Source organism: Hippopotamus amphibius, chromosome 2 (genome assembly GCF_030028045.1).
Source record: "Hippopotamus amphibius kiboko isolate mHipAmp2 chromosome 2, mHipAmp2.hap2, whole genome shotgun sequence".
NCBI lineage: Eukaryota > Metazoa > Chordata > Mammalia > Artiodactyla > Hippopotamidae > Hippopotamus > Hippopotamus amphibius.
The window spans coordinates 175,360,285-175,372,423 of NC_080187.1; the positions used below are offsets into that span (position 1 = coordinate 175,360,285).

Below are 12,139 nucleotides of genomic sequence, written 5' to 3' on the forward strand. Positions count from 1 at the left end.
GCCCAGTCCCACCTTCTGGGAAACAGTTCTGTATTAGCTATTCAGGATAGCTCCAAAAAATTGTTTGAGGTCCAGGGGCCTCTCCCAGATGAACACAGGCATGCTCTTAGTACACGCTGCCTTAATTATCTGATATTTACACCCGGTTACAGGCTATTGCTTTAGATTTTCCGTCTCCTTTTGTTTCTATTTTCACCAAACTAACTTTCGCATGAATTAAGAGTACCACTATATCTGATACCAGGACAAAAGGTGTCCAGACCGGCAGCGAACATGCAGACACCTTTTTCATGAATTGGTGTTGGAAAATATAACAAAAGAGAGGAAATTAGCAAAAGAGGGAATTTGGAAGAAGGGGAAACCTGAGGAAGAGGAGAAAAGGGGACGAGAAAGCGGGAAAAAAGGCTGGGTGAGGCAGTGGGACTAACCTCAGGCTCCAGAAAAGGCTGCAAAGTCCTCTCCGCACTCACCTCTCCAGCCGCGCATCTCTCCGCCCCGCCCGGCGTCTCCCGCTGCGCGCAGTCTCCTCCCAGCTCCCCGCCGGGCTCCGCCTCCCGCTTCCACTTTTCCCACCGCGGAGCCGAGCGCCGGGTCGTCTTCCTGCTGCCGAGGACCCTGCGGTCCGCCTGACAGCCAGCTGCTCCAGGCCCGGGCGGCTCCGGGGAGGGTCGGGCGCCAGCTGGCCCCGGGCCCGGGTCTAGGCGTGGGCTCGGCCGCCGGGGCCGGTGGAAAGGGCCTAGCGCGGCCAGGTAGCGACCTCCCGGGACTCTGCGGGGCGGGCGCCGGGCGGGGTGCCTCGGCCCTGCTCCTCCGGCAGCCCCGGGAGCGGGTGTGGTGTGTTAAAGGGGAAGTGCGGAGGATGAGGCCGCGGGAGGGCCCGGGGATGGAAGGACGCAGGAAGAAGGTGGAAGAGACCGAGTGAGAGTGGGTCGCCCTTCCTTGCTCTGTGTGCTCCTTGGAACGGAAATCCGGGCAGTGCTTAAGCCGGGGAGACTGGCACACAGCCAACTTAAAAGTGTGGTGGCTATTAATGTGTTAACACGGCAAGGTCTTTAGGACATACTAAGTGCAGAATAGTGTCTAAAGTGTGATCCTTTTTGTGTAAAGCAACAACAACAACAGCAAAAAAGGGGGGGGTTGGATATGGGGGAAGGAAAGGTATAGACCTATACATATATTTGTATATGCATAGAAAGTGTCTGAAACTCTTCATATAAAACTTAGCAGTGGTAATCCCTAGAGAATGGAACTAGAGATGGGGATTTTTGCTTTTCATTTGTGCAGATTTTTACTTGCCATTTGTAGTTCAGATGAATCTCCCTTCACAAACACCAGGGTGTGAAAAATATGTAACTGTATTTTTCTGTTCACTTAATTTTTGTTATGAGACTTCTTTTTAAAAGCTTGAGTCAGTTCTGAGATTCTCCACTCCTTTTGCTGGGGGCTTGTATAGTGCAGAGACGTGAGGGAAATGTGCAGGGCATACAGGCCATCATTCTTGATGCAGTTTGCCTGCACTGATGTCCAGTGAGAGGTCCATTGTCCCTTCTGGTTCTGCATTGTCAGTCCATTCAGGTCTTCTTGGAAGTAGTCTACATTCCTGTCCATAAGCTCTTGCATATTCAGGATTAAAATACTTAAATGTAAATAGGAGACTGAATACATTTATCCAAATGAAAGACTGTATACATTCCTAATAATATAAATTCAAGCATTCTCTCAGGCAGAGGTTCTTAATTTGCAGTTAATGGAGATTCTAGGAGATCCATGGGTGGAATCCCTGAAAATTGAATGCAAAATAGTATATACTCATGTTTTTTGGGGAAAAAGCTCCATAGCTTTCACCAGATTCTCAAAAGCTTCTGAATCCCACTGACTAGGCATTGTTGCAACAGTGGCAAACAAGGCTGAAGGGCCTCTGTCCTCAGGAACTTATAGCCTGGGGGGATGAAAGACAAATGAACAGACAATTACAATATAGAGGATGTGTTCTATGCTAGAGGAAGTACCACCTGTACCAGGCTGGGGCCTGGGTGTCACCTGAGACTCTTTGGAGGAAGTGACTATTAAATTGAGGCCTTCAGAGTGAGAGGGAAGTAGAATCTGGGCTAGTAAAGGAGGGGTTGGGAAAGGGGGGTGGTCTTGATAGAGGGAGGAGTGTTCTAGGCCTCTACCTGTGCAGAGATCCAGAGGCAAGAGATACCTTGGCAATTCATAAGTTGAAAAGAGTTTGTATGGTTCAGGCTTAAAGTTAGATGGGAGAAGAAGTAAGAGGTGAGCCTGGGAGATCAGAGCCATATTATTTGTATGATGCTGGGCATACAGAGGTAAACAAGACAAAGGAGCCTTGACCCTCAGGGATTTTTATTTTATTAAGGAGAAACAGTGAACAAGTAGGCAAATAAGCTAACAAGATAAATTTTTATCATGATGAAATAAACAAGGCGATGTTGTAAATGATGGCTGAGGTATATATTGGGAGCTCCTTTAGCCAGATCTATATACTGTGTGCCGCGTGGATTGGAGGGGTTTAGTGAAGATGGTGGCAGTCAGAACACAGAGAATTGAATAGATTTGGGAGACATTGAGGGAGTAGCATCAATAGGATTTGGTAGTTTTATGGATGATAATAACAAATCATAATAGCTTCCATTACTGAATACTTCTTAAGTGTCAGGCACTACTCTAAGTGCTTAATATATTTTTTTCTTATTTATTCCAATACAACTCTGTGAGGTGGGCATTTATTTCAGTTTCGTAGATGAGCAAACTGCATCAGAGAGAGTTTAAGGAACTTGCCCAAGGTCCCATCAGGATTCAAACTCAAGCCTGTTTTATTCCAAATCCCTGTAAGCAGAGGAGGCAGTGAAGGGGAATGGATTTGGGGAAGAGATAGAAAGATGATGCATTTGGGCTCTGTGGAGTTTTGGGTACCTTTGAGTCATCCAAGTGAAGATGTCCAACAGGGGAATGGATAAATGAGTGTGAAGCTCACACGAGATCTAGGTCAAGGAATAAATATACGAGTTGCCAGCATAGCAGTGTTATTTGGAGCAACAGAGTAGGTGAGACCACCCTGGGAAAGCATATAGAAGGGTTAGAAATGAACTCTAAGGATCATTAACGTTCAAGGAATGGCAGAGAAAGAACCTCCCAAGAAGGTATGGTCAGGGTTCTAAGAGGAAAACCAGGACAGCACCATGGAAGTCAAAGGGAAACAGTTTCAGTGAGAAAGTGATCACAGTGTCATATTCTACTTGGGAGATAAAGTAAGCTATGTCTGTTCTTGTAGTAAGAAGAATTTCATTAGTTACCTAAAAGGACAGCCTTGGAGGAATAGTGGGGAAAGAATCCCATTTAGTTAGTTGAAGAGTGAGTAGGAGGTAAAGAAGTTGAGGTAAGTATACAAGCTTGATCAAAATGTTTGTTTCTCTGGAGCTAAGAATCCAGAGTCCAGATTACCAGTATAGCTCCTGTGCTAAGTTGGGATAATACCGTTAGCCCTGGGGGTCTCCTGTACCCCTTCATATGAAGGTATGTTCCTTTCTTCTCCAGCCTTTACTTTTTTTTTCTTTAAAACTTCCTTACTCTTAAGCTTCTACCTTACCTTTTCCCTACCCCTCTCCCTTAGAATACTCCCTGTATACTCCCTATACAGTACTCCCTGAATACATCCTTAGAATGAACCCAGTCCTAGAAAAACAAAAATTGGTTGTTCTCTGCCTTCAGGTAACTGGCATTACCAGGAGAGCTGTGGGAAAGATTTAGTCCTAGGACTCATGCACTCCCAATACAGCCAGCTGCTCATCATCTTTCTTTCTCTCCCTCTAGGCATATACTGGTTGGGCTTCAGCCATGGAGAAACTCCATGAGCATGTGTCTGCCCACTCAGACATCCTCTCCTTGGAGAACCAGTGCCTGGCCACACTTCCTGACCTGAAGACCCTGAAGAAACCACATGGGCATGTGTCTGCCCACTCAGACATCCTCTCCTTGGAGAACCGGTGCCTCGCCACACTTCCTGACATGAAGATCTTGGAGAAACCACGTGGGCATGTGTCTGCCCACTCAGACATCCTCTCCTTGGAGAACCGGTGCCTGGGCACACTTCCTGACCTGAAAACCTTGGAGAAACCACATAGGCATGTGTCTGCCCACTCAGACATCCTCTCCTTGGAGAACCGGTGCCTGGCCACGCTTCCTGACGTGAAGATCTTGGAGAAACCACGTGGGCATGTGTCTGCCCACTCAGACATCCTCTCCTTGGAGAACCGGTGCCTGGCCACACTCCCCATTCTAAAGAGCACTGTGTCTGCCAGCCTCTTAACCCAGAGTCTCCAGATATCTCACATGGTGCAAGCTGACCTGTGCAGCCTGAACACCAGCCACCACCTGCCGTCTGAGCCTCCAGCCTCAAGGGCTCAGTGCTCCTCTGAGGGTCTAGGCCATCCGACCTGCCCCAGGATCTTGAAAACCATCTCTGCCACAGAGAGAGCTCAGGAAACAGCTTTGGTAATGGCTCCAGACACTTGTGTTCACTGCAGCCATGTCTGTTAGATGCTCTAGTCACTAGCTTTCAGTGCCACAGTGTCCCTCTGTGCTGCTCTCTGTCTGTGTAACTTCTCTCCTCGTAGCCTTTTTCTTGAGGTGTCTTTTACCCAAGGGCTTCCTTCATCAGCATCATTACTCTTGTTGCATATCTAGTTCAAAGATTCTGGACAATAGAGCAAAAGTAGGTTTTGTCCTTGGAAAGCCTCTGCTATTGAGGTAGCAGAGTCAGTCAATCGTTTTTGAGATCTTAAAAGGCATGAGAAATAGCTGCAGTACCCTGGATCACTTCCCTGTGTGTGCCTGTGCAGACACATTCACTTGTACACATCTGTATAAGCACATTTAGAATACAGGTCAGGATCTGTAGACAAAACACACATTCCTTCTATGTAGACTTGAAATCTGGACTGAGGGAAAGGCAAATTTGAGCCCTCTCACATCTCTGTCAATTACAAGCCACTCGACCTTGGGCAAGACTCTTAACCTTTTCTTAAAAAAGATTTTTTATTTTTAATTAATCTTCATTGGAGCATAGTTGCTCCACAGTGTTATGTTGGCCTCTGCTGTACAGCAGAGTGAATCAGTTATTTGTGTACACACATCCCCTCTTTTTTTTTTTTAATGTTTATTTATTTTTATTTTATTTATTTTTGTTTTTGCCTGTGTTAGGTCTTCGTTACTGCATGCGGGCTTTCTTAGTTGTGGCGAGCAGGGACTACTCTTCGTTGCGGTGTGTGGGCTTCTCATTGTGGTGGCTTCTCTTGTTGCAGAGCACGGGTTCTAGGCACGTGGGCTTCAGTAGTTGTGGCGCTCGGGCTCAGTAGTTGTGGCTCATGGGCTCTAGAGCACAGGCTCAGTAGTTGTGGCACACAGGCTTAGTTGCTCCGTGGTATGTGGGATCTTCCCAGACCAGGGATGGAACCAGTGTCGCCTGCTTTGGCAGGCGGATTCTTAACCATTGAGCCACCAGGGAAGTCCCTCCACTCTTTTTAGATTTCCTTCCCATTTAGGAAGAGCATTGAGTAGAGTTCCCTGTGCTATAGAGTAGGTTCTCATTAGTTATCTGTTTTATACATAGTAGTGTATATATGTCAATCCCGATCTCCCAATTCATCCCACTCCCCCTTTCCCACTCTGGCATCCATAAATCTGCTCTCCACATTTGTGTCTCTACCTCTGTCTTGCAAATAAGTTCATCTGTACCATCCTTCTAGATTCCACATAAAAGCAATACCACGTGATATTTGTTTTTCTCTTTCTGACCTACTTCACTCTGTATGACAATCTCTAGGTCTGTCCACGTCTCTGCAAATGGCACTCATTCCTTTTTATGGCTGAGTAATATCCCATTGTACTTATGTACCACATCTTCTTTATCCGTTCCTCTGTTGATGGACATTTAGGTTGCTTCCATGTTCTGGCTATTTTAAATAGTGCTGCAGTGAACATTGGGGTGCATGTATCCTTTTGAATTATGGTTTTCTCCAGGTATATGCCCAGGAGTGGGATTGCTGAGTTATATGGTAGCTCTATTTTTAGTTTTTTGAGGAACCTCCATACTGTTTTCCATAGTGGTTGTATCAGTTTACATTCCCACCAGTAGTGTAGGAGAATTCCCTTTTCTCCACATCCTCTCCAGAGTGGTCTACTCTCACCATTATTATTCAACATAATTTTAGAAGTCCTAACCAGGGCAGTTAGAGAAGAAAAAGAAATAAAAGGAATTCAGATTGGAAAAGAAGAAGTAAAACTGTCTGTTTGCAGATGACATGATATATACATAGAAAATCCTAAAGAGGCCACCAGAAAACTATTTGAGCTAATCAGTGAATTTGGTAAAGTTGCAGGATACAAAATTAATACACAGAAATCTCTTATATTCGTATACACTAACAATGAAAAGTCAGAAAGAGAAATTAGGAAAACAATCCCATTTACCATTGCAACCAAAAGAATAAAATACCAAGGAATACACCTACATAAGGAGACAAAAGACCTGTACTCAGAAAACTATGGGATACTGATGAAAGAAATCAACAAGGACACAAACAGATGGAGAGACATACCATGTTCTTGGATTAGAAGAATCAATATTGTGAAAATAACTATAGTACCCAAATACTCTTAACCTTTTGAAGCTTTAATTTCCTTACCTTTAAGATGAGGTCAGTGAAAATCTACTTCATGGTGTCATTGTCAGGATTATAACTACTGCCATCTTACATTTATGTAAGGCTTTGCAATTTGCAAAGAGTCATGCCTACATGACCTCATTTAATCTTTTAACACCCCCATCAGGTAGGTGGCAGGGGATGAGGAAGCTGAGGCTCAGAGGGTAAACTCATGCTTGCTGGGGGATTGATCTGGAACTTGGCCCTTTTTCTTCTGACTCCAGAATACCTTAATAGCATCTTAGGAGGTGTGCTGTGAGGGGCCCCAGGCTCCTAGGCTGTGACATCAATAAGGAGATGAAAGCAGGAGTAAGATCAGGAAGTATCTGAGCAAAGGCTCAGAATATTGATTTGGGAAAGGGCGTGTGTGACAGAGATCACTCCATCAGACAGGACAAATCCATGCTGGGGTGTGACAGGAGAGGAGTTTAGGTACTGGAAGGTAGATGTGGACTCTTCCTATCCCTGAATGCTGCTTTCAGCTCTCTGTCTGTCTGAGGGGCTGTGGGTGTGTGCTGGGATTAATAACTGCCACTATCCCCAGGGTCAATGGTCTTCTCCAGGAGAGAAAAAGCCAGAAGACAAGGAATGGGCAGAGGCTCAAATGCCTTTTTATAGTCTAAGCTTGGGAGAGGAGGAGGATGTGGAGGAGCTGGCCCCGAAGCTCACCTATGGGGACTGTGAATCTCGTTCTGAGCCTACTGACCAGGCCCTTCAGGAAAAGAAGGTAAAAGTTCCAGAGCTGGGGAGAGGCTAATGGTGGTGGAGGGGAGGGCATAGGGAAGGTGGGTGGAGTGGTCCCCAAAGACTGAACCAGATCCCCTCTACAAATAGAAGGGGAGGGAGCTCTGGTTTCTTACTTCCTAATCCCCTTTTCTAACCTCTCAGCTGTACAGACATCTTCCTGTGTCTGGGTTCCTTCTCTCTGTCTTTGACTTTGTACGTTGGCCCAAGTGGATGCTTAAGTTGGTCCTTATTACCTCTTTTCTCCTTTCTTCCCTCTCTTTCCCAATTCCCAGATGGTTCTAATGAGCTTTCTGTATTCTCTTCCGGCGTCAAATGTAAGCACAAATGATGCAGATTACTCTGCCCAGGCTTTCCTCCTCCAAGTCTGTAGTGAACTTGCCTCCTTGGAGCCTGAATTTATCCTCAAGGTATTGTGACATGAAGGATGGGATGGGAGTGGGAAGCTAGGAGGAAGGGAATTTAGTTATGGTGTGTGAGGGGGATGGTGAGGGCTTTATAGTAGGGTTGGAAGGAGCTTTACTTAGGAAGGTGGTAGGATCTCTCGGTGAGCCTGAGGCCCAGTCCCTAGGGTTCTGTGAGGGGGGGGTAGATAGGAATGAGAAAGAGTATTCTAGGGTTTGTTTATTTAGTAAGTACACAGGCTAAATACACAATGCTAGGCCTTGGGGATTATACCAACAGATATAATGAAACTTGGATTTAGCTCTTAGGGAGAGTATGGTATTGTTAGGGAAGCAAAAACCATCCCAAGTATTATATAAATGCAAATGGAGTAGTAGACAGTAAATATTTCAGAAGAAGAGAAGAGGGGGAGAATGTTTCCTGTGAGGCTTTGGAAGATGGCAGGATAAATCAGCAATTTGAACCCTGCGTAAGTTTTTGGTAGATGTTGATGGTGGGAGGCCTTCCAAAGCCGGCAAAGCCCCGGTTAAAGGCCCTTAAATCAGGATAAGTAGACTTCGGAGAAGACTGGTGAGTCAGGGCTAGATCATGGAGGATGTAGAATGCCAAGCCAAGAGGCTTGGACTTTATAGTTTACAGCCTTCCTTTATAGTTTACAGACAATAAGGAGGGCTCAGGAAGGGTTTTATGCAGCCAGATTAGATAAGCAAGTTAGTTTAGGAAACGGTGCTGTGGAGAAGTGGCTGAGAGGCCAACCTTCCTTATCCTGTGCCCTAGGCATCTCTGTATGCCAGGCAGCAGCTGAATGTCCGGGATGTGGCCAACAAAGTCTTGGCCATTGCTGCCTCCTTGCCAGCCTGCCGCCCCCACCTGCGACGATATTACTGTGCCATCGTCCAGCTGCCTTCTGATTGGATCCAGGTAGCCAGGTTCTACCAGGTATGGCATTCAGTTCCTTGAGTTTTGACCCTCCCTTGGTTCCCTCTCTTTTGCTCACTGCACCTCTGGAGGAAATTCTCAGACACTTTGGCCTGCCCTCAGCTGTCGTCAACCCCGGTGCCCAGACAGGACAGCTTCTCCTGGTACCAGGCTGGGTTGCCCAGCAGGGAGAATACGATTGAGAAGGGCCGGACTGAGTTTGAGAAAGATTGATGTTATTCTGGACCTCATGTTTACCATGAAGAGAATGAGAATCTGAGAAGTCTGCTGTCAGGTCCAGGACCACAGAAATTGTCGTCGTAGAGCTGGGGCCTTCCTATCCTGTGCTGTCACTTAACCCCATGAAATGGTCTCGTTTTGTTTTGGAGCGTCTCAGTCCTGACGGTTTCTCCTCTGTGACAGCACCTGACTGGAGAAGAGGTCAAGCTGGCACCCCTGCCTGCCTGCCTGCGTGCTGCGATGACGGACAAATTTGCCCAGTTTGATGAGTACCAGCTGGCTAAGTACAACCCTCGGAAGCACCGGGCCAAGAGGCGCCCCCTCCGGCGACCCCGCCCTCCAGTCAGTCCCTGCCTCAGCCCTGCTCATTCACAGCCTAGGCCCCCTTTCCCGGGAAAGTGGGGGAGATGAGGGAACACGCTGATCCCCTTAAGACCAAACAAAAACCTTTTTTGTTTTTTTTTGTTTTTTTTTTGTTTTTTTCCACTTTTATAACAAATATGGCACTGGTCTTAGTAGTTAAGAGCATAGAATCTGGATTCAGACCCCCTGGGTTTGGCTCCCCCCACCCCCACACTTGCTGGCTCTGCGACCTTGGCTGAATGACTGCCCCTCTCTTGCCTCATTTTCCTCACGTATAAAATGGGGATAATAGCAGTCCCTACTTCACTGGGTTTTTGTGAGGATTAAATCAGTGACTGTATTTAAAATATTTCTAACAATACCTGGCACTGAATAAGTGATGATATCATCATCATTAAAATAGATTATTAGGAAAATATATTAGTATTACAAGGAAACACATCTTCAGTTGGTTCACTGGTCTTTCCTCTTCATGCTATTAATACATCCCAGACTTAGCTCTTCTACCATAGAAGATACCGAAAGCCAGCTTCTTTCATTTTTTGACTCCTCACAGCCTATGTGGTGCTGATGCTTCTAGTTACATGCTCTAAGTCTCAGTGATTTAAATAAGAGCTGCTTTTCTCTCTCCCTCCCCCGAAGACGAGATGTTCTCTGTTTCTTCCATTCCCACCTTGCTTTTCACAAGCCGGTCATCCACGTTAACGACTGATAGTTCAGCCTCGTGTAAATGAAACACAGTGACCCCATAGACCTGCTCTGTTATGCTCACTGCAGAAGCTCTTGCTGCTGGGGAGTTGTATCCTCTATTCTCTTTCTTTGCCAAAATCTACTTTGCGGAAAGAAATTACCATAGGTACAGGATGGTCTTGCTTTTTGTTTGCTAAAGAAAGTGACCATGGTCATAGATTGAATGACCCCTGTGGGACTTGGGGATATGTCCACAGTTTGAGGCAACCTGCCGTGCAATGTCAGAGAAAAAGAGTGAGCCAAGGTTCACCCTGAAGAAGTTGGTACAGAGACTGCACATCCATGAGCCTGCACAGCTTGTCCAGGCCCTCCTGGGCTGCAGGTGAGAAGAAACACCCTGAGCACACGCTCCATCTGGGTAACCCCCTGATTCTTCAACACCCATGGCCCCAATCCCTGTAACTGGAGCCCAGCAACGTTAGTTTGGGCAGACCTAGCCTTAAACGTGACTGGCTGGCTTTGACTGACTCACCTTTCCTCTTCTGAGTTATTTTCAGATGGCTTTCAAATGATAAGTTTTTCCTCCTCTGTTCCAGATACCCCCCCAACCTACAAGCCTTTTCTCGAAGTCGCCTCCCAGGGCCCTGGGATTCTAGCAGAGCTGGGAAGCGGATGAAGCTTGCTCGGCCAGAGACCTGGGAGCGGGAGCTGAGCTTGCGGGGGAACAAAGCTTTCATCTGGGAGGAGCTCATCGGTAGAGTAACCTCGACTGTCACACTCCTTTCCTCTCTTCCTCATTCATGCCTATGCATTTTGGACCCTGACTAAAAAATTTCCATGGCATGGTGCAGTTATTCTCTTACGTGGTAGTTCCATCACTGAAAATGATTGGATTTATCAGGTCTGCCATTGACCACACCAAAGTGGACAGTGGTGCCTGCTTCGACTAGCACGGGCATCATAGGTAGGTCATAATTCCAGACGTGGTTAGGTGATATACAAGCCTTTATCAACACATGACAAAAGCAGTACCTTCTCTCTGATTTCACTTGTGTCAGTGTCTGTGCAACTCATCCAAACAAGGTAGGACTGGTACGTGGCAGATTGGAATCTCCAACAAAACCCGTTTTTACGACACGGATGTTTCAGGTAATTTGCCCACACTGATGAAAAGAATTCAAATCAGGAGGACCAAGTTACTTTCAATCTTCACTTTCTGTCTGGGTTTTTGCTCGTGTTACTTATAGAAGGCTCTTTGTATTCCATTTTTTTCTCTTACTTCCTCTTTCACCTTTGAAAATTTAAAGTCAGCTTCTTTCTGTTGACAAATATCTGGCTGTAGACCTTTTGACTGCTTGAGTTTTACGGACTTCATATTTTGGAACTTCAGAAATTCAAGCTGGCTGTTATTTTTCTGTGAGCTGCCGTTTACAGGTTGTACTCAGGGCAGCCCAGGTAGTGCCGCTGCTCACCATTCCTCTCGCTCTGTGGTTGTCACTGGTGGTACCTGTATCAGAATCACATGGGAGTTAAACACACACACACACACACACACACACACAACATATGCTTGACAACCTATTCCCCAGTGTTTGATACAAGCTGGGTAGAGTGGGATAAAGGGGCCTGGCTGGCAGCCAGCGTGTGTTGGTGACTCTAGTGTGCATCACCTCCGCTTCCTGCCTCTGTCCCTGAAAAGTAAAACTGTGCCATTTATCTTGGGTGAGACAAATGCCCATAGTCTAATCCAGTGGTCCCCAGAGTTTTTTGATCATATATTGAAGAAACAGTTTTTGGGATACACCAGAATATATATATATATGTATTTTTAAAAATTTTATATATGTACTAATAAATTATTTGCTTTAGGAAATACATAACATATAATTATATAAATATAGATATGAAAATAAATATAAATAAATATAAGTATAAAATATAAAATGCAATTAGATTTACAGATCCCTCTTTGGAAACCATAGGCTCACTAATAACTCATTAATGAAGTTTTTGGAATGAAATCAGTGAATTTCTCAGTCTATAGGATGAATATTCAT

General features: G+C 45.7%; 1 protein-coding gene across 5 annotated transcripts in view; it reads left to right on the forward strand.

The window, feature by feature from the left end:
- The first annotated feature begins 569 nt into the window (after positions 1-569).
- The window catches only part of TEP1 (telomerase associated protein 1), a 37,926-nt gene continuing 26,356 nt past the window's right edge, over positions 570-12,139 (forward strand). For all 5 annotated transcript variants that reach the window (XM_057723337.1, XM_057723338.1, XM_057723339.1 and 2 more), the window contains exons 1-8: positions 570-749; positions 3,832-4,512; positions 7,267-7,449; positions 7,742-7,876; positions 8,649-8,810; positions 9,213-9,371; positions 10,340-10,464; positions 10,679-10,836. In XM_057723337.1, the coding sequence (XP_057579320.1) occupies positions 3,856-4,512; positions 7,267-7,449; positions 7,742-7,876; positions 8,649-8,810; positions 9,213-9,371; positions 10,340-10,464; positions 10,679-10,836 (1,579 nt within the window). In that variant the 5' untranslated portion in view covers positions 570-749; positions 3,832-3,855. The remainder of the gene's footprint in view (positions 750-3,831; positions 4,513-7,266; positions 7,450-7,741; positions 7,877-8,648; positions 8,811-9,212; positions 9,372-10,339; positions 10,465-10,678; positions 10,837-12,139) is intronic.